This window comes from Dipodomys merriami, unplaced genomic scaffold, assembly GCF_024711535.1.
Source record: "Dipodomys merriami isolate MVZ:Mamm:240054 unplaced genomic scaffold, mDipMer1.0.p SCAF_290, whole genome shotgun sequence".
Lineage (NCBI taxonomy): Eukaryota > Metazoa > Chordata > Mammalia > Rodentia > Heteromyidae > Dipodomys > Dipodomys merriami.
In genome coordinates, this window is record NW_027204382.1 from 791,290 (window position 1) to 813,558 (window position 22,269).

A 22,269-nucleotide genomic window follows, 5' to 3' on the forward strand; every position below is an offset into this window, starting at 1 on the left:
TGTATATTTTGAATATTAGGCCTTTGGATGACAGGTTTTTTTAATTGGTTGAGATGGGAACTTGTGAACTTTATGCCTGGGCTGGACTTGACTCATCATTCTCCTGATCTCTGCCTAAGTAGCTGGAATTATATGTTTGAATCATTGTGTTCAGCTGTTTTGTATTTTTTATATTAGTGAAACTTGGTTTTTAAAAGATGTGGATTTCCTAATGGATCACACTGTCTTTTAAAATATTATTGTCTTAAAAAACACTTCGTTTTAAATTTTTTTCACATTTTCAGGAATGTGAAAAACATTTTCATGAATCTAGAATCCTTCAGATAAATTCTCCAGTTGTTACCAGTTTACCACATTACTCTGTGTCTCCCTCCTTTTTTTCTCTTCCTCTTTCTTTCTTGGTGTCTTACATTAATATATTTATGAATCATTTGGGAATAGTTTAGAGACCTGATGCCGAATGATCCAAAGTTATATCATGTATATTTCCTAAGCAAATATACCTTCATATATTCATAGTATACCACCTAAATACAAGAGAATTATCAGTAAATTATCAAATCTGTTTACCACAGAGTTCACAGGTATCCTGTATTTACTGGTGTCTAAAAAGACAAAGCAAGTCTAGGAGTGTGGGTCAAGTGGTAGCTAGAGTACCTGCCTGGTAAGCATGAGGCCATGAGTTCAAGCCCCAATATCACCAAAAAATAAAAACAAAAAGAGAAAGCAAGACCAATAATTTCTCCTCCAAGAACATGGTTTGTGTTCTGTTATTATTAAGGATAACTAAGACTCAGTACTTCCATCCATTTTTACTTAAATCAGTTTATGGAGTTTATAGAGTTCACAGAGTATTAAGCCAGCTGTAATACTCTGCCCCCCCATCAAAACTAACTCATTAATATTAAGACTTTTTTCTGTATTTAGGCTAATTTTTAAGCTAATTTTATTTTATTTCATTTTAGTATTTTTATTTTTGTTGGTCATGGAGCCTGAACTCTGGGCCTCAGCTCTTCAGCTCAAGGCTAGTGCTCTCCTACTTGAGCCACAGCAACACTTCCGGTTTTTTCTGCTTATGTGGTGCTGAGGAATCGAACCCAGGGCCTCATGCATGCAAGGCAAGCACTCTACCACTGAGCCACCTTCCCACCCTAGGCTTATATTTTTGTTTACTAAGAGGGTAGAATTTCAAACTGCTATTGAGAGATTAAAAAGTCTGTAGCTAAACAATCCAGAATTTTATTTTTCCTTTGTAACATTTCCAAGGTAGGAGGTCTTACCCTGAGAAGACAGCTCAGTCACTCTCACTGTGGAGCTTCTGTTTGTGTCTAGGATGGTATTCAAGCTTTTATCATCTCATCTTCAGCCCTAGCAAAGGGAGAGGAGAAAGGGCTGGTACATTGTTACTTCCTTTTTGTTTTAACTTTTTATTTTTTTTGGTGCCTGTACTGGGGTTTAGACTCAGGGCCTTACACTTTCACTAGCTTTTTTGCTCAGTTGGTACTTTACCACTTGAACGACACCTGCACTTCTGGCTTTTTGCTGGTAAATTGGAGATAAAAGTCTTGAAGATTTGTCTGCCTTGGCTGGCTTCAAAGCTCAATTTTAAGATCTCAGCCTCTTGAATAACTAGGATTATAGATGTGAGCCACTGGAGTCTGGCTTGTTTACCTTTTTAATTGGAGTAAAATGTGTATGTGGGAAAATGTACCAGTTATATTTGTTCAGCTCAAATATCGCAAAGCTGAAAATGTTGGTATACTCACCACCAAGATTAAGAAATAGAACACTATACACTCTCCAGAAAACCTCCTCATCACTGCATTACTGCATCAATCTTTCCAAAGGAAACCATTAAAACTATTGGATTTTCCACTTTCAAAAAACTTTAGAGGGCTGGGAATGTGGCTTAGTGGTAGAGTGCTTGCCTAGCATGCATGAAGCCCTGAGTTCAATTCCTCAGTTCCACATAAACAGAAAAAGCTGAAAGTGGCGCTATGGCTCAAGTGGTGTAGAGCAAGCCTTGAGCAAAAAAAAAAAAAAAAAAGCAGCCCAAGGCCCTGAGTTCAAGCCCCAGGACTGGCAAAAACCCAAAACAAACAAAAAAATCTTTAGATATGTGGAACCACATGGCTTTTTTTTTGTCTATAATTTCTTTCATTCAACATTTTGTTTGTGATCTCCCAATTTTTTATCCTAGTAGTGGCCTTATATGTAATTTATATATAATTACTTCATCTCATGGTAACATCACAGTTCATTCTGTTTATAAGATTTGGGTTATTGTTATGAATGTTGTTGTAGATATCTCTGGTACATATGTTGCCATTTCTATTGCATACAGACCTAGGAATGAACTGTATATGTTCACTTTTGATTTTTTTTATTTCTTGCTGATTTATTGGAGTTATTTATGCAAAGGTCTTAATACCTGGAATAATAATTTCTCCTACCTATTCTTTTTTATTTTTGCCTTTTTTCAGCATGGAAGATATTTTGTAATCTTAGCAATTTCAGAGGTTTAGGCAGGAGGGTCTCAAGTGAGACCAGACTTCCCAAGTATACAAGATTCTATTTCAAAGTAAAAAGGGATGAGGATGTAGCCCAGTAGTAGAGTGCTTGAGGTTCTAGCCACATTATCTCAAAAACAAAAACCCCATGATTGCCTTGAATATATTTAATCTTTTGTAAATCCATATGCATCTTAGATTGTTAGTTCTGTTACCATCGCAATTTAGAATTTCTGTTTTTTCCACTAACATCCTAGACACTAGAACAATATTACTTAACTGTATCTAGCACAAGCTGGGAACAGGTAGACTCATGTCTATAAACCTAGCTACTCAGAAGGTTGAGACTGAAGGATCTCAATTTATTCATGGTTTTGTGTGTGTGTGTGTGTGTGTGTGTGAGAGAGAGAGAGAGAGAGAGAGAGAGAGAGAGAGAGAGAGAGAGAGAGAGATTATCTATTTTATTCCATGTAACATGTTTTTTGGGTTTGCAACTATGTTGATTGATTTTTTTTTGTTTGTTTTTTTGGCCGGTCCTGGAGCTTGAATTCTGGGCCTGGGCACTGTCTCTGAGCTTCTTTTGCTCAAGGTTAACACTCTACCACTTGAAACACAGTGCCACTTCCTGATTTTTTGAGTAGTTTATTGGGGATAGGAGAGTCTCATGGACTTTCTTGACTGGGCTGGCTTTGAACTGCCATACTCAGATTTCATCCTCCTGAGTACCTAGGATTACAGACGAGTCACCTGTGCCCAGCTAGTTGATTCTTTTTAAGGCTGCATTTTGTTTTATCCATCATCTGTCAATGGAACACTTAGCCATTTTGAATAGCCAATTTTTTGAGGTTTCAAAGATTTTAAAAGTCATATACTCAATTTGAATTGCTTTATTATATTTGGGTTCATTTATTTTGTTTTTCCTCCCAATAAAATGGAAGTTTGAGGCCAATAAATTTAAAAATCTTTTTAAAAACAAACTTACGATGAGTTAAATTTATTAAAGAATCCTTTCCAGCTTTTTGGACAGTCATCTTTTTAAAAAGCTTCACTTGTGGCTGGGAAGGTGGCTCAGTGGTAGAGTGCTTGCCTTGCATGCCTGAGGCCCTGTGTTTGATTCCTCAGCACCATATAAGCAAAAAGAAAAAAGCTGGAAGTGGTGCTGTGGCTCAAGTGATAGAGCACTAGCCTTGAGCTGAAGAGCTGAGGGACAGCGCCCAGGCCCAGAGTTCAGGCCCCACGACCGGACCCCCCCCCCCCAAAAAAAAGCTTCACTTGTGTTTATTTACTATTTTCTATTTATTTCTCTTGAATTGGTAGCTTATTGCCAAAAGCTTTAAATTTTAGCAGCCCTTTAGAAGATAAAACTTGTAACTGTATCGCCCCTGTACAGTATCTTTACAATAAATTTTTTTTTATAAAAAGAAAAGGGTGGGGCTGGGAAGGTGGCTCAGGGTAGAGTGCTTGCCTTGCATGCATGAGGCCCTGGGTTCCATTCCTCAGCACCACATAAGCAGAAAAAGCTGGAAGTAGGGCTGAAGCTCAGGTGGTAGAGGGCTGGTCTACAGTTGAAGAGCTGGGGGACAGCGCCCAGGCCCAGAGTTCAGGCCCCATGACCGCCCCCCCCCCCAAATAACAATAAAAATAAAAAAAGAAAATAAAACCATTTCAGTAGAAAGTTTGAACCTTGAAATTTAAGCAGATATTTTTATGGGAGCTAATATTGAAATACTACCAGACTGTTTATATTGAAGTAAATGATGAAGCATGGTCAATTGTAGATTGATATATTGAAGTAAATGATGAAGCACAATCAATTGTAGATTGACTGATTTTGGATTCTAGTTCTGCCCTCTTAACCTGTGACCTGAGTAGGTTACTTAAACTTTTTAAGATTTAGTGTCCTTGTTTCTAAATAGCTATTTACTTTCCAGGCTGAATACTTTAAGAGTTTAAGTTCCTCTATTAGTTTTAAAATATCAGTAAATACGTTTAGTGATAGTATAAGGGTTATAGGTAATAACTTTAGAGTGGTGTATACACACACACACACACGCACGCACGCACGCACACACGCTAATAAAATGTAGGAATCATCAGTCAAGGGAGTCAAAGATGAAGACCTGGCCAATACTGTTTAATCGCAGGCAGTACCCAGCTTCAGGGTCAAGAGTCAAAGTAGCTAACCTAAATAACCCCACCTGCATTCCCAGTTGCTCTGGACCTGAACAGCTGAATTGGCTTTATATCTATATCTATATCTATATCTATATATCTATATATAATATCAGAGTCTAACAATTTGAAACATCTTAGTTCAGCTGAAAGGGAGAAAAAAATAACATTAAGGCACTTAGCTTATAGTAACGTTAAGCTGATAGCATAGAATCATGAATCTCTATATATGCCCCTGGGGCAAATGTTTAAACATAACCTTCAAAACTGAAAACAATGTACACTGGTTACTTGAAAGAAGGAACCTATTGTGTTTGTGCCCAGTCCCAGCACATAGTATCAGTAAGCTATTAAGTGACTACACATAGAATATGAAGTAATTAATAATTATAAGTAAAATAGGACCTCTTTGTCATGAAATCATATTCCTTCTTCCTCCTTCCCTGAAATCATTCAGGTGTCTGTGTACACTTTGCTTTCCAAAGCTACCAAAAAGTACTCAACCTCTCCAAATTATTTTTTGCTCTAGTATCTGCAGATTTTTCAGTGAATGTTAACATGTATTAAATATTAAAACAGAGTTGGCCACTGGTGGTTCACATCTGTAATTCAAGCTACTTGGAAGATGAGATCTCAGAGGATCCCAGTTTTAGGACAGTGAAAGGAAAAAAGTTCATGCGGCTTTATCTCAAAGGAAGAAGGTAGACATGTTGCATACAGCTGTCATCGTAGCTGAGATGAAAAGTATAAAATAGATTATAGTTCAGGCATAGGTCTGGGCAGGAAAAGAGACACTATCTCAACCAGTACAAAAAAAGGGATGAAGATGCAGCTCTAGCGGTGAACTATCTACCTGGCAAGTACAAGGTAAGACTGAAATGCAGTTGCAATAACACACTCACCTCCCCTTCCCACACACACTGGGACAGAGAGAGAATATTATTACATGAAGTTTTGGTAAAATATACCTGTTATTTATTAATTGATGTTTCATCATTAAAAACTATAAAGTATTTGCTACATAACAAATTTTTTTCTCAAATTTGTATTTTTGTCTTTTCATTGATTTATCACCTGTGAAAAGTACTGTGTTGTCAGTTAGCCCTTACTATATCCTATTTTATCGTTTTTAGGACCAGTGAAGACATGAAATTAACTGACTTAGAGCTAGGAAAACTAGCAAATAATATCCAGGAGTTATTGTACAGTGCCTCAGATACATGCCACGATCGAGCTGTCAAATTTCTTATATCAAGAGCGAAGGTATTTTCATAAAGCTTTAGATATTTTACTTTTTATACGTAGTATAATTACTTTAGAGGTCTGGAGTCTTTGCATATACCTCTGTGTGCCCAATAATATGTATTATACTTTTAACACAATAAAATTAATGGCATTACTGGTGTGTCTATTAGGGAGCTGCTGAAAAGAAGAGAAATAGGATGCACTGGGCATAGTAGCATGTGCCTTGTAATTCCAAGTACTTGGGAGGCGGGAGGCAAAGAACACGAGCATCAGGGTTTTAGGACAGTCTGGGCAGAAAGTTTAGCAAGATCTCTTTCTCAACAAATAGCTGGGATGGGAGATGTGTGCATCTGTCATCTCAGGTACTCAGGAAGCATGAATAGGAAGAGTGTGGTACAGGCTAGCCCAGTCAAAAGAGGGAGAGTCTCAAAAGTAAACAGAAAGGGTTAGAGAAATGACTCAAGTAGTAGACAGCCTGCTTAGCAAGCATAAGGCTCTAAATTCAAACCATAGTACCATCAAAAACAAGAAAAAAAATTAGAACAAATCACATTATTTTCAATTAAATGAATAAGGGAATTCTTTTAATATATATACCTTAATAATTAATTGGAATATAATATTTTATATATGCATATGTATACATATGTTTGTATATAGAAATAGCCAAATAACTTATTGTATAATAATTCATTTGAGTTACTTTGTTAGTTATGAAGGGATCTGAATCAAATTTAAGTATATTCAGCTTTTCATGTCCAGCTCTCAGGGGTTTGAGATACGGGGAAGTTTAATTTAGCATAATAGTTACTCATAATGAATGTTATTAATATGGAGAAAATATTAACAAAATGTTAACAATCTGTTCAACTTTTGGCTTATCCGTATTGAGTGTTACACTAACTCCATGTCATAATTTTGTGTTATTTTTAAAACTTAGGATGGTTTTCTTGAGAAACTAAATTCCACGGAATTCATAACACTCTCTAGATTAATGGAAACATTCATTGCAGACACTGAGCAGGTCTGTGGAAGAAAAAGCACATCATTACTTGGAGCACTTCAGAGCCAAGCTAATAAATTTGTAAATAGGTTTCATGAAGAAAGAAAAACCAAACTCAGGTATCACTATGCCCATTCTTCAGGTTTTGCTTCCTTTATATAGCATTGTTTTATTTTTAAAAGAAAAGTTAGGGGCTGGGAAGGTGGCTCAGTGGTAGAGCTTGCCTTGCATGCATGAGGCCCTGGGTTCCATTCCTCAGCACCACATAAGCAAAAAGAAAAAAGCTGGAAGTGGCACTGTGGCTCAAGTGGTAGAGTGCTAGCCTTGAGCTGAAGAGCTGAGGGACAGCGCCCAGTCCCAGAGTTCAGGCCCCATGATCAGACCCCCCCACCCCCCCTAAAAAAAAAAGAAAGAAGGAAAAGTTAACTGGCTGGTCGAATTCCTGATTTTAAAAAAAAATTAAGGCAGAATGTGAAACTAAAATCAAATTTCTTAGCCTTCAAATAGAGTTAGAATATACTTCTATTTCCATACTTATCAGGAAAAACTTTAATGTTTTTATTACTCAAGTAAATTCATTTTCTCACTCTTCTTGGTTAGGCCAGGAAATATTAAAAGTATTGTTACTGGCCACAAATAGTTCCAATTTTTTAAAGTGTGAGCATTTAAAAAATACTATTATGCCAGGCGCCAGTGGCTCACACCTGTAATCCTAGCTACTCAGGAGGCTGAGATCTGAGGATCGTGGTTCAAAGCCAGCCCCGGGCAGGAGAGACTGTGAGACTCCTATCTCCAATAAAACCACTAGAAAACTGGAAGTGATACGTAGCTCAAGTGGTAGAGCGCTCTCCTTGAGCTGAAGAGCTGAGGGACAAGTGCCCAGGCCCAGAGTTCAAGCCCCACAATCGCCAAAAAAAAAAAAAACAAAACAAAACTATTATTCACCAAAGAAAATGTTGTTAAGCAGGGTTAATGCCTGTAACGCTAGCCTAAGCTGTCATGAAGATCCTAAGGTTGAGGTCAGTCAAGGACACTGTGCCTCAAAACACCAAGACAATCCAAAACCAGAAGAGAAGAAAGTGTTTTGAAATATAATGAAAGTATACCTTCCTTTCCTCTTAAATAGCCTCCTCTTAGACAATGAGCGCTGGAAACAAGCTGATGTTCCTGCAGAATTTCAAGATCTTGTTGATGCTATATCAGATGGAAAGATTTCTTTACCTGAAAAAAAAACAGGAGGTATGTGTTTCTTTTTACATGTTTTTTCAATATTATTTATTGCATATGAATGCTAAATTTTTAAATTACATTTTATCACCCTTAAATAGTTGTACAAAGGAGTTACTATTCAACAAATCAGTTTATAGTTCATCTTGATGTTACCCCTTTCATCATTCCCTGTACATCCCTTCCAACCCAGTCCCTCCTCTCAGTTTCCTAGTTTCAGTGATATGCATAAAATATTATTATTGTATTCTCCCTCTCTTCATCTATCCTGCTCCTTTTGATACCTCCTCCCCTTTAAGTGCCAGATTCCTGGTCATTTTATTAGACTGTGAATTAGTTTTTCTAAGGAATTGTACTATTTGAATTCTCCACTGCAAATAACATATTGGGTTAACACATTTGTATACACTTGCATATAACCTTGTATGGCTTACTTGTACATTTATAAATTAGTTCTTGCTTCCACATATGAGATAAAATGTGTGTCTTTTGTCTCTCTGGACCTCACTTAACACAATTTTTTTCAAGTCTGTCTTTGTCTTTGCAGACAATGTAATATTCTTCCTAAAGAATAAAATTCCATTATGTATATATACCACATTCTCCTGATTCAGTCATCCATTTAGGGACATCTGGGCTGTTTCTGTCCTTGGGCTATGGTGAATAGTACATCAGTGAACATAGTTGTGCAGGTGGCTTTCCAGTATCCTGATTTGTAATCTTTTGAATAAATGCCCAAGAGGAGTATTGCAGGGTCTTGGGGTAAATTCTGTATTTAGTTTTTTGAAGAATCTTCAAACTGCTTTCCAGAGTGATTAAATAAGTTTATATTCCTACCAACAGTTTTCCCCCATATCCATCTGTTATTGCTGGTCGTCTTGATGGAAGCCATTCTAACTGGGGTGAGAGAAATCTCAGTGTTGTTTTATTGCATTTCCTTTGTGGTCAGAGATGTTGAACATTTGTCTATTTGCATTTTTACTACTACTACTGGGAAGTTTATTTAGCTCATTTGCCCAGTTGTTATTTACTTATTGATTCTTGGAGAGTTTAGTTCCCTGAGCTTTTTGTATATTCTGGATATTAGGTTTGCTGTATAGATGGAAAATATCTTCTCCCACTTAGTAGGCTGTCTTTTTAGCTTATTAACTATGTTCTTTGCCATGTAGAAACTTAGTTTGATGTAATCCCATTTATCAGTTCTTTGATTTCCTGAACTTAGAAAGATACTGCATGTACTGAGAAGTTCTGAAGTAGTTTCATAGTTCCAGTTCTTACATTGAGGTCTTGATCCATTTTGAGTTGATACAGGTGGTACAGGTGACAGATAGGTATTCAATTTCAGTTTTCTACATATGATATCCAATTTTTCCAACACCATTTATGCTTTTTAGTCTTTTTTTTTTGGCTTCTTTACCAAATGTTAGGTGACTATAGGTCTATGGGTTTATTTCTGGGTTTTCAATTCTCTTCCATTGGTCATTGAGTCTGTTTTTGCTGTAAATAACTCGGTAGTTGAGTTTTTGGTCTAGAACTGGTATACCTTCAGGGTTTTTTGTTTGTTTGTTTGGTTGTTTTTGCCCAGGATTGCTTTTGTGGTTTGAGGACTTTGTAATTTCATAAGAACTTTTGAATTATTTTCTCTATTTGTACTGGTATTTTGATGGGTATGAATTTGTAGATTGCCTTAGCAGTACTGTCATTTTCACCATATTTTGGCAATCTAGGTCTTGGAATATCTTTCCACTTCCTACTTCTTGACTTGCTTTCTTCAAAATTTTAGTTTTTATTATAGAGGTCTTTCACTTCCTTGGTTAAGTTGATTCCTAGCCTTTTTTGTTTTCTCTTTAGACTATTGCAAATGGATTTGCTTTCCTGATTTCACTCTAGATCTTCCCATTGTTGGAGTACAGAAAAGCTATTGATTTTTGTGGATTGATTTTATACCCTGCTACTTTGCCAAAGTTGTTTATCTGATCTAGGAAGTTGGGAGTGGAGTCTCTAGGATCCTTTAGAGTTAGGATCATGTCGTCTGCAAATAGGGATAGTTTGACTTCTTTTTATTCCTTACTTGGATCCCCCTTACATCTTTCTTTTGCCTTGTTTGGCTAGGAATTTCAGTACTATAATGAAAAGGAGTGGAGAAAGTAGAAATCCTTGTCTTATTCCCTATTTAAGAGGAAATGGTTTTACTTTTTTATCCTTTAGTTGTTGGCTGTAGGTTTGTCATAACCTTTATAATTTTGAGGACTCTGCCAAGTATTCCTGGCTTCTCCAGAGCTTTTATCAGAAAAAGATGCTGGATTTCATCCAAGGCATTTTCTTACATACATTGAGATGATCATAGGATTCTCTTTGGTTCTGTTAATGTGTTGTATTATATTTATTGATTTATGTATATTGAACAAGCCTTGTATCTCTGGGATGAATCCCACTGATTGCTGTGCATGATTTAAAAAACAATTAGTTGTTGGGGCTGGGAAGGTGGCTCAGTGGTAGAAGTGCTTGCCTGGCATGCATGAGGCTCTTGGCTCAATTCCTCAGCACTACATAAGCAGAAAAAGCCGGAAGTGGCACTGTGGTTCAAGTGGTAGAGTGCTAGCCTTGAGCTGAAGAACTGAGGGACAGTGGCCAGGCCCAGAGTTCAGGCCCCAGAGCCACCAAAAAAAAAAAAAAAAGATTAAAAAATTAGTTGTTGAATTCAGTTATTAAGGAGTTTTACATCTGTGTTCAAAGATTGGTCTAAAATTCTCTTTTTGGTTGAGTCTGGTTTGAGGATAAGTATAATTGATTTGCAGTACATTAAAAAATTATGAAGTTCTCAAGTATTTTTAAGAGAGAAGGAAGTTGCATTATTTCAAAGTTTTGTAGCTAATAAAAGTTTAACAATTTCAAATTGTATACATTTGCAAAAAATGCAACTATGCTACAAAAGAATAAATAAAATACAAATACGAGCATTTGTTTAACAGGTAGAAAATCATTTGTAATCTTAGTGATTCACTGGAGTGACAGTGAAGTTCAGTGCTAAGGGTATTAACTACACTGTACTTTTTCCGTAAGATTGGCTGGAGAGGAAGAATGGATGATACAGTGATAGCTAGGGAGAGAAAAGAAAGTAGAGATTGTTATCTGGGAGTTGTAGAAGAAGATTTTGTTTGTTTGTTTGTTGGTCCTGTTTTTGTTTTAGTAGGGGAAGTTGAATTCTATTTTGTTTGCTTAACAGAACTAAGAAACTTGGTTTTTGGATAGGAGAGGGGATGATTAATAGGACAAGGTACCTACAGTTGAATTTAGAGAGACAGAATTAAAGAGAAAAACTATCTCTTCTGGGCTTAAGGGTAGATATAAGGTAGATTAGTTCAAGTAGGTGACAGAGAAATTGAAGTAAGTCAACTTCTCTTATTGGTGACTTTTTTTTATTATGTAGTAGTGTTAGGTGGTGTTTATAATTTTAAACTGGTTGTGTGTTTAAGTAGCAAAAGCTCTAAGCATTGTAAATCACTAGTTTAAAAAATGATAAAGCTTATCACTCATGTATTAAGGTGTGCTGGATAACTGTCCCTGAGCAGTTGTCAGTTATAGTCTTTCAATTCTAATATTATGCAAACAATTTTAAATTAAAGTAATGTGTATAAACTGATTAAACCATGTATTTCCTGCAAAATGAGTAGTTTTCATTTTCTCCTAGGAGGTCTCTTTTCATACTTATATTTGTCTCAGTCTCTTTTTCTTTGAATAGCAAAAGTGTATGATATTAGAAGTCCAGTAACATTTTCCTGGTTCTAAAGAATCCTGGATTATTATTCTTTCATATGCCATACATTTATTGAATTACTAGTTACTGAGGTAGGCATTGAGGGAAATGCAGGTTAATGCCTATCAATGCTAGACAGTGTTCTAAGTAGCTTACATGTGTTTTATCTTTTAGGTCCATGAACTAGACACTGTTAAACTGTTTAATATATCTAGCGATGATAGACCTAGGATTTGAATTCAAGCAGACTAATTTTTTTTTCTTATGCACTATGCTATACTGTTTTTTGGTAATGTAGAGAATATTTAAGTATTTGACCTAAGATCATGTAGTGATTGGCAATACTGAGACTCAAATCTAAACTTAATTCCAAACCCAATATGCCTTACTATGTTACATTTCTTTTCACGAAGTAGATGTTTAATTTCAAAAATGAAATTATTCCAGGCTCTAAGTTAGAACTGTTGTTTTCAAGTTTTTTCTCCATTATTTTGTTTGAGCACGTATCCATTTCTTTTTTATTTGCTTTATTCTCTAGCTACAGAAGGAAGGAAACCAGCTGAAGTTCTCATTGTAGAGGGACAACAGTATGCTGTTGTTGGGTGAGTCACTTTTTTTTTTTATATTAGTTGAGTCAATTTTAAAGTCCTCTAGATCCTCCTTGAAATGAATTGGAAATTTGGATCAGTCATTTTAAATCTTATGAAATATTTAAAGGAAATTTAATGGATTCCCTTTTATTTCCAATATAGTGCCTTTCTTCCTTAGGAACTATTCTGATTTAACAAAGAGCTTGATTTTTCTTATATAGTAATAGGTGTAGGTAGTCTGAAGTGACATATTGGCTGCATGATGTTGTTACCATCCCAGGCTCTTTTGGGGCAATATTAACATTTGAATTTAAGGCCTGTGCTTGCTAATAAGCATGGGCTCTACCATTTGGGCTATCATACCCTAAGTACTTTTTTTTTTTTTTTTACACCTTTCTTAATACGTAGTTTATAGCTTAGTAATTTTAAGTTTTGGGCTCCAGAGCCCACAATGTATATAATAGTTGGATATGTAGAATCATTTTAAAAATTATACAAGTATTGCTGTAAGGCATTTAGTGTAGTTCTAGCACCTAATGCTGGTGGTTATTTATATCATCACCTTTTGAGTCATTGATCTTTTATTCTCTTAACAATAAACATATATTAACCAAGTTAATTGCAAACCATAACAATTCTAGCATATGTGTCTGGTACTATATGCCTTTGATAAAATTGGGTAATTAAAATGGTATTTTTGCTGGTCACACTGGTAATCTTAGCTAATCAGGAGGCTGAGATCTGAAGGTTGTGGTTTGAAGCCAGCCCCCTAGGCAGGAAAGTCTGTGAGACTTTTCTCTAGCTAACCACCAGAAAACCAGAAGTAGTAGAGCACTAATCTTGAGCATTGAGCAAAAGAAAAACTTCAGGGATAGTGCTCAGGCCCTGAGTTTAAGCCCCACAACTGACAAAGGAAAAAAGATATCTTCATATTCTTTTTCAAACGATTGTTCTGAAGAAAAAAATTATTTGTGAGGCAAACTCTCATAGCCCAGGCTGGCCTTGGAATTCATTACATAACCTAGGCATACTTCAGTCTCACAATCTTCCTGCCTCAACATCCCAAGTGCTGAGATTACAGATGTACAGTTTAAGTACTTCCATGTGTATGATCTCACTTGATCTTTACCACCAGTTTATGAAATAGACATTTAGGGATTATTGTTTCCTTTTGGCAGTTAAGTGAATTGAAGCTTAATAGGTTAAATGGTTAACATAAAGTGATCCAAATGGAGTCAGGAGTTTTGGTCTTAATTCTCAATATATGGATCAGCATTCATTTTCATTTTTATTCTTTGCTTCTTGTTATTGAAGTAGCCCTACTCCAGGAAGAATAACTTCATGTGCCTCTATTCTGGCACTCTTATCAGCAATATTATAGAATTATTAAAATTTTTTTTCTAATTGTTTTTATAAAGGTGATGTATAGAGGGGTTACAATTACATGTCAGGTAAAGAGTACATTTCTTTTTGGACATTTCACACCTTTCCTCACTTCTCTCAGTTTTTCCCTCCCATCCCACCCATAAATTGTAGTTCATTTTCAACATAGTGTGCAGTGAGTACCATTGCTACATTAGTGCAATCTTTGTCCCTCCATTTCTGTATCTACCCTTACATTCCCAAAGACATATAAACGAATAAACACAACAGAAAAGAAAGAAAACAAAAATAGAAAAAGCCTCTTATTTCCATTTCCTGGATAAATATTATTTTATATGATCAGATGCACATAGGCCTTATACCTTTGTGTTTCTTTCTGAAGAATATCCTCTTTTGGACTCATTGTGTGTGAATGCCTAGAGTGCTGTATAGTTTATCATGTCCCAGTGTATTTTAGGTCTGGCTTCCACATATAAGAAATCATGTGCTGTTTTTGTCTGTAATTTGTGTTAACATGATTTGTTCTAAGGCCATCCATTTTTCTGCAAATGACATAATATTCTTTCTAATGGCTGTGTAAAATTTCATTGCGTATAGGTAGAGTATTTGGGCTGTTTCCATAACTTGGCAATTGTGAATAGTGTAGCAATGAACATGAATGTGCATGTGTGAATGTCTTTATCGTATCCTGCTCATGAAGTTCTGGGTAGATGCCAAGGAATGGCATGGCTGAGTCTTAGGGAATATCTATGATCTACGTTTAGTTTAGCATTTTTTTTTTTTAATTGAAAAGGTGATGAGCTAGGGAGTTACAGTTACATAGGTAAAACAATAAGTACATTTGCTTTTAATCATTGTTATTTAACCCTTCCTATCCCCCACGTTTTGTTTTTTGAGGAACCTCCAGACTGCTGTTCAGAGTGGTTGTACCCATTTCCATTACCACCAACAGTGCATATCCCCGCCAACATTTGTTTTTCAAATTCACAATGTTGGTAACATTTAACTGGGGTGAAATGAGATCTCAGTGTTGTTTTGATTTGCATTTCCTTTATGGGCAAGGATAATAAGCATTTTGTCATGTGTCTCTTTGCCATTCTTACCTCTTCTGAGAGGTCTTTACATAGCTCCTTTGCCCATTTAGTGATTGGTTTATTAGCTCTGGGGGGAAAAGGGATTAGTTTCCTGAGCTCCTTGTATATTTTGGATATTAGGCCTTTATCTGTTGTATTCCTGGTGAAGATCTCCCAATCTTATAATTACTTCTTTATGTATCTTTTTCCTTGGTTAGATTATGAGTTTTCCATAGGTAGGGAATCATGACTTACCAATTTTATTTTTCTAACCACATAATAAGCACCTAAAAAATGTGTGTAGAATTGAATCTTTTTTCTTCAATCTGTATTCAGCCATTGGAAGTATATACAGAACCACAGCTGTCTATCTTTTCTCCTCTTGTTTCTGTTAGGGCAAAGCTCTTTTCAGCCTCCTTATAATCTCACTCCTGCAGTCTACTCATGATTTCCTTCCTCAACATTAACTATCCATAACAACTTGTACTTCATGTACTTAAATGGAAGTAGTTTCTCTTTGGCCATCTGGTTTTCTGACTTTAAGCAAAAACCCAGTTGAACAATAATCTGAACTCCTTGAACTAAAGGGAACTATTATATCTTCCAAAGGAAGAATATAAAATATATGCATGCACTTATGCCAAGTAGAACAGGCTGTAGAAGTATGCATGGGGGGTAATACATGACCTATACATGGAACATAATATATAGCCTGAGAAGTAAGCTGTTACAAAGGTTAGGTACTATCTGCAGGGTATCTCGGCTTCCTGATATCCTGCAGACATTTGTAAGCATTAATTTACATAGTTTCCTTAGTTCTGACTACTTCAATAAACTTAGATATCCTAAAATAGTTCTTCCCCTTTAATTTCAATTTTACTTTATCTTCTAGTAGCATGTCTTTTCAACTTGTGATGTTATTGAGCTGATAACTTAGCATCTTTGGAGAATCTTTTTTTTTTTGGTCATGGGGGCTGAACTCTTCAGCTCAAGGCTAGCATCCTACCAGTTGAGCCACAGTGCCACTTCCAGCTTTTTTCTGCTTATATGGTGCTGAGAAATCGAACCCAGGGCCTCATTCATGCAAGGCAAGCACTCTACCACTGAGCCAACTTCCCAGCCCACTGGAGAATCTTTTGTGATTTTCCAGGACACTGCTTAGGAGATCTGTGCTTTTTAGAACCCATTCTAGCTTCTCTTCTATCTCACTAAGAAAATCTAGACTAGATTTCCTTCATGAATTTTAGAGCTACACTTGAGGACTGACTACATATTTATGCAGAAATCTTGGCTAGTCTTTTTGTCAGTTTTTCTGAATTGGCCTAAGAATTAATGAAGAGACTTCCTTAATGAAGAGACTTCCTTAAGAAGGTCGTACAGAGAGTGCCATGCTTACAGCATAAAATTTGATGAGCCTCTCATTAATGTCATGCAAGTGCTGACTCGGCTGACTACATATTTATGCAGAAATCTTGGCTAGTCTTTTTGTCAGTTTTTCTGAATTGGCCTAAGAATTAATGAAGAGACTTCCTTAATGAAGAGACTTCCTTAAGAAGGTCATACAGAGAGTGCCATGCTTACAGCATAAAATTTGATGAGCCTTTCATTAATGTCATGCAAGTGCTGACTCGGCAATTGTACAATGCCAAGGGTAAATACTCCCTTAAATGTCCTAGGCACTGCTCTTGCCTCAATTAAGAGTGAGACATGTTGGACTTGTAGGTAAATTATGTAGGTACATAATTTAACATTTACCAAGATGAGCCTATCCTCAGATACATTGAAGTGGTAGCTATTGATGTTTATGTGCTATAGCAGTTTGAGTTTTCTTGCTTTGGTTGCCTTATAGATCATCTTTCCTTTTTTATAGAACTGTATTGCTGTTAATAAGAATTATCCTTGAATATTGCCAATGTGTGGATAACATACCATCTGTTACTACTGACATGCTTACGCGTCTGTCAGATTTATTAAAGGTATGTATGACTTCACCCTTTTATGGAAAAAAGTAGTTGGAGGATTCAACTCTAACACACTTTAAAGTTATCTTTAAGATATCAAGTTTATGATATTGTTTGTGGTTGCATCACAATATGTTACTGGAAAAAGAGCTGCTTGCTTCCTTTCCCTTCCATGTTTATAGAGATTCCTCATTACACCCATAGTTGTTAATGGCTTTGGAGACAGGAGATGATTTGTTTGTTAGGTGCTGAACATGACTGAGGCCACTTAGGTCAAAAAACCTGGACTGTTTTCAAATGTGCATGGAAGGAATTCACTGAACTTTACAAAATTCATCTCACTAAGGTTAGAGATTTTTCTTACATCATTCTTTCAGAACCACTGATAGAGAATGAAAATGTGGTGATAATTTTATCAGCCAACTCATATTAACAGATAATTTAAATGATTAGTTTACAAGAAATCTCTAATCTATTAATAGTGTTCTCAGTTTGACTTAGTCAAGATTTTTATTCTTTTGAAAATAGTATTTTTACAGTAAGAATGATGGAAAACCAAGTTTTGTGAATACAAATTAAGGGTTACTTTCTAAGAATTGATTTTTAGAATTTCTCACTTTTTTTTTCCTACCAGACATAAATATTATCATTGAGAATACCCTTCCCTTTTTATTATTGCATAATAATACTTGCTTCTACCAGAAAATTATGGTCCTTGAGTGAGTAGAAAGAGCAATTTATTTTTAGGACAGTTAAGACATTGTTATCATAGAAAAGATGAGCTTCAATGAATTGTTGAATTTTTTTTTTTTCTTCTTTTGTTAGTATTTCAACTCAAGAAGTTGCCAGTTAGTTCTTGGAGCTGGTGCACTGCAAGTTGTTGGACTAAAAACCATAACTACAAAAAATTTGGGTATGGATTCTTGCATTTGATCCACATGCTGAGGTGTTAAGATGATGACGTATTTTGAGGTGAACAGTATTAGAATGTCTGAACGTCCTCATACTGATAATGCTTACAACTCAAGTCTGTTGGGAAAGCAACAAGTTCATTACATTGTCTAGTATCACAGTATTTTCTTGCAAGAAATGAAATATGTTGCCTTCCACCATGGTGCTCTTCATTTATGAACTTGAGCCTGTATAAAATTACTTTTTGTTTAATTTGATATTAATTAAAATCAAAGAACAACTTTTTTTGTTTTTCCATTATGTATCCACATCCTGAATCTTCAGCTCTTTCTTCGAGGTGTTTGCAGTTAATCGTGCACTACATTCCTGTGATCCGGGCTCATTTTGAAGCTCGACTACCACCTAAGCAATATAACATGCTTAGGCATTTTGATCACATCACTAAGGTACTTTGTCACATATTTTCTGTGGGCATTCATACATTTAATTTCTTAATTGTGTTTTTTTGATGTGTCTCTAAGGCTTTAAAATTCTACATTATTTCTCATTACAGGATTACCATGACCACATAGCTGAAATATCAGCCAAGCTTGTAGCGATAATGGATAGCTTATTTGACAAGCTCTTATCTAAGGTAATGATTTATGGAAATCATTAAGCTTTGCTTAAAGACATTATGACTTCATATTAGACAGATTCTTATATATAGAAGCTATGATAGGAGAATCTAAATTTTCTATAAATATTTACCCATTGATAGAATTTTTAACAATTTTTTTTCAGGTAATAGTGACCATTTGCTGTGACAAAGACCATCCCTAGTAGTCTAAAAAAAATCTTAATTCATGACGTTTAGCCAACAACTCAGTAACACGTTCAGATTCCCCAGATAGTTGATCACAATCTAGAAGGCTTAGAACAAGAGTAGAAATGATTCCAAGTAAGATAGAAACAGTACACAGAAATATTTTGTTGGCTGCATTTATAGATGTGTACCTTCTTTAGAAACAAGTGTTAGTTTGAAAACCCTCTGAAGATAGAATTATAAGGACAAAGATAAAAATAGGGAAAAATATAATATTTGAGATTAAAGTATGCTACTTTATTTTTCTAGAATGATAAGACAGTCTGAAGTGCTCTTGTTATATATACCCTCATATACCTTTTTTTTTTTTTTTTTTTGGCCAGTCCTGGGATTTGAACTCAGGGCCTGGGTGCTGTCCCTGAGCTTCTTTTGCTAAAGGATAGTGTTCTACCACTTGAACCACAGTTCCACTTCTGGCTTTTTGTGTAGTTTTTTTGGAGATAAGAGTCTCCAGTCCTTTCCTGCCTTAGCTGACTTCAAACTGTGATCCTCAGATCTCAGCCTCTTGAGCTTCTGAGATTACAGCTACCAGCTCCTGGTAGCTGATAATTGTTTTTAGTTTATCTCTTTGTTTTCATTCTCAATAGTTCATTAAGTAAGCTAATGTTCATCCTTCCAAAATTTTAAGTATACCAAGAAAGTATCTTCAGAAAAATGTCACTTAATCAGCCACAAATCTTTTTGTCTTATCCCTCACTTTTTTTCTTTCCCTGAGTTTTCCAATCTATGTCTTAAAGAGTAACTTGAACATTTGAAGGTTAAGTGTATACTTTTTGCCCAAGATCATATTTAGAAGAACCTTACTTAAGCAAGAGTTTTAACTTACTTTTTTTTCTACTTGCATCCTTCAGATTCTGAAATAGCGGAAGAACAGCAGACACTTAGAAATCAAAATAAAGTGGTGGCCATTCACACACAGACATGTGCCCAAGCGTGTCATTATTATGTATAATGTCAATTTCAAATGACATAATACTGCATGTGTTTAGTAGTTCTTAAGCTTTAGTCACAGGAGCCCTTTACATTCTTAAAAATAATTGAGGATTGAAGAGCTTTTAATGCAATTTGTACCTACTGGTACAAAATTTAAAAACACAGAAATGGACAAACATACCTTCTATTAGTGTTCAGAATGACATCATTGTCACATTTCATCCCAAAAATTATTCATGAGAGAATCAGGGTAAAAACTAATAAATATCTATGCTGGGCGCCGGTGGCTCACGCCTGTAATCCTAACTACTCAGGAGGCTAAGATCTGAGGATTGCAGTTCAAAGCCAGACCAGGCAGGAAAAACTGTGAGACTCTAATCTCCAAAAAACCAACAGAAAGCTGGAAGCACTGTAGTGGCTCAAGTGGTAGAACACTAGCCTTGAGCTGAATTGCAGAGATACAGCGCCCAGGCCCAGTGTTCAAGCCCCACAACTGAAAACAACAACAACAAAAGACTAATAAATATCTGGGTACTAGTGGCTCATACCTGTAATCTTAGCTAGCTAGGAGATTAAGATTGGTTTGAAGCCTGTCTGTGCAGGAAATCTGTGAGACTCTTACCTCCAGCTGCCAAAAAAGCAGGAAGTGGAACTGTGGTTCATGTGATAAAGCACTACCCTTGAGCAAAAAAATCTCAGGGACAGCATCTAGGCCTCAGGACCATCAAAAAATATTTTAAAACAAACAAAAACCTAACAAACAAGAAAACTTGATAAATAACATTTTAGTATTATTTTGTAAATTGTTTTTACTTTCTGGCTTCTTTGAAAGGGTCTATGGCTCCCACAAATCCTCAGATCACAATTTGAGAACCAGTGCTATTGTTGATAAACAGGTATTAGTTTATATTTCATTTTAAAGAAGCTTAAATTCACAGTTACATGCAAGCATACTTTACTAGTAAAGTAGTTTCTACTTCTGTATGGAGAAAAATTACAAATTCTCTTATTTTCTTCATCCGTGTCAAGTACAAGCTAAACTCAAAAACAGTTCTGTTCTAGTTTCCTTGTTAAAATAAGACATTCTTTTGTAGAACCAAAGTCATTAATGCATGTATGCCTTCAAGAAATATACTAATTAACAAGACAGAGGGCTGTAAGCTGCAAACAATATAAAATTAAGTAAATGTTTAGTAATTTCAGATCAGTGACTGGTATTGTTCCAGGGAGGAGGTCTATGCCTGGCCCTTGAGTTTTAAATTTATGATGTCACAAAAATGAATTTGAGAACAGATCATGATAGAGACCTAGAAATTTTTTTAGTATACCAAAGCAAATGTAAGATAGAAAGATAATATATAACCCAGACATGGGTACAGACACATCTGATACTAGGTGCAGTGAGTACAATAACATTCCAGACATTTATGATGAAAAAGTAGGGTCCTGGCTCAAATTTACCTTAGGATAAGTGTTCTTCTTTGTTCAACATCTGGTACATCTAGTTACCATTTTTTAGTTGGGGACAGATTTCAAGGTTCATCTGCTTATTAAATTCAAGTCATTGATGTTTTTAGCATCTCTTTAAGCAAAAGATGGATATTGTCACACACTCCCTTTAAGACTGGCGTCCATCCTTACATTCGTTCCCTCCCTCCCTCCCTCCCTCCCTCCCTCCCTCCCTCCCTCCCTCCCTTCCTCCCTCCCTCCCTCCCTCCCTCCCTCCTTTTCCTTCCTTCCTTCCTTCCTTCCTTCCTTCCTTCCTTCCTTCCTTCCTTCCTTCCTTCCTTCCTTCCTCTCCCCTCCCCCTCTTTCTTTCTTCTTCTTCTTTTTTTTTTTTTGCTGGTCTTCGGGCTTGAACTCAGGGCCTGGGTGCTCCCTGAGCCTCTTTGTGCTCAAGGTTAGTGCTCTACCACTTAAATCACAGTGCCACTTCCAGCTTTCTCTGAGTGGTTTATTGGAGATAAAAATCTCATGGACTTTTCTACCCAGGCTGGCTTTGAATCGTGATCCTCAGATCTCAGCCTCCTAAGTACAGGTGTGAGCTACTGGTACATGGCAAGATAAGTTTTCTTTTTTTGGTGAGTCCTGGGGCCTGAACTCTGGGCCTTGGCCTGGGCACTGTCCCTCAGCTCTTTAGCTCAAGCCTAGTGCTCTACCACTTAAGCCACAGCGCCATTTCTGGCTTTTTCTGCTTATGTGGTGCTGAGTAATCGAATCCTCATGCATGCAAGGCAAGCATTCTACCACTGAGCCGCATTTCCAGCCCCCATTTTTTTTTAAACATATTTTGTACTGAGAAAAGTTCTTTTTCCAAGTGTTGTCTGCCCCCATACTGAGAAAAGTTCTTTTTCCAAGTGTTGTCTGCCCCTGTCCCACATATAAGGTTTTTCGTAAGATATCCTTGCTCACTTCCCAGATCATACTAATTATTTTGGTTAAGCACTCAAAGTCAGGGAAGAACTGTTCTTTTTCCTTATTACTAAACATTGCAGTTTATGAAAGAGTAAAGGGCTTATATAGCAAAGAAATTAGTTGTTGTTGTTGTTGTTTTGTCGGTCATGAGCCTTGAACTCTGGGTTTGGGCGCTGTCCTTGCACTCTAGCTCAAGGCGAGCATTCTGCCGCTTGAGCCACAG

At 36.2% G+C, this 22,269-nt stretch overlaps 1 protein-coding gene across 4 annotated transcripts in view; it reads left to right on the forward strand.

Moving 5' to 3' along the window:
• Positions 1–22,269, forward strand: part of LOC138839049 (vacuolar protein sorting-associated protein 54) — a 98,878-nt gene that overhangs the window by 64,991 nt on the left and 11,618 nt on the right. For 2 of the 4 annotated variants that reach the window (XM_070038699.1, XM_070038701.1), the window contains exons 13-20: positions 5,816–5,945; positions 6,868–7,049; positions 8,057–8,169; positions 12,453–12,516; positions 16,831–16,936; positions 17,747–17,834; positions 18,158–18,279; positions 18,387–18,467. In XM_070038699.1, coding sequence (XP_069894800.1) covers positions 5,816–5,945; positions 6,868–7,049; positions 8,057–8,169; positions 12,453–12,516; positions 16,831–16,936; positions 17,747–17,834; positions 18,158–18,279; positions 18,387–18,467 — 886 coding nt within the window. Of the gene's footprint in view, positions 1–5,815; positions 5,946–6,867; positions 7,050–8,056; positions 8,170–12,452; positions 12,517–16,830; positions 16,937–17,166; positions 17,268–17,746; positions 17,835–18,157; positions 18,280–18,386; positions 18,468–20,463; positions 20,541–22,269 lie in introns of those variants that run through there. The other 2 variants (XM_070038702.1, XR_011375822.1) reach the window with 2 other exon arrangements.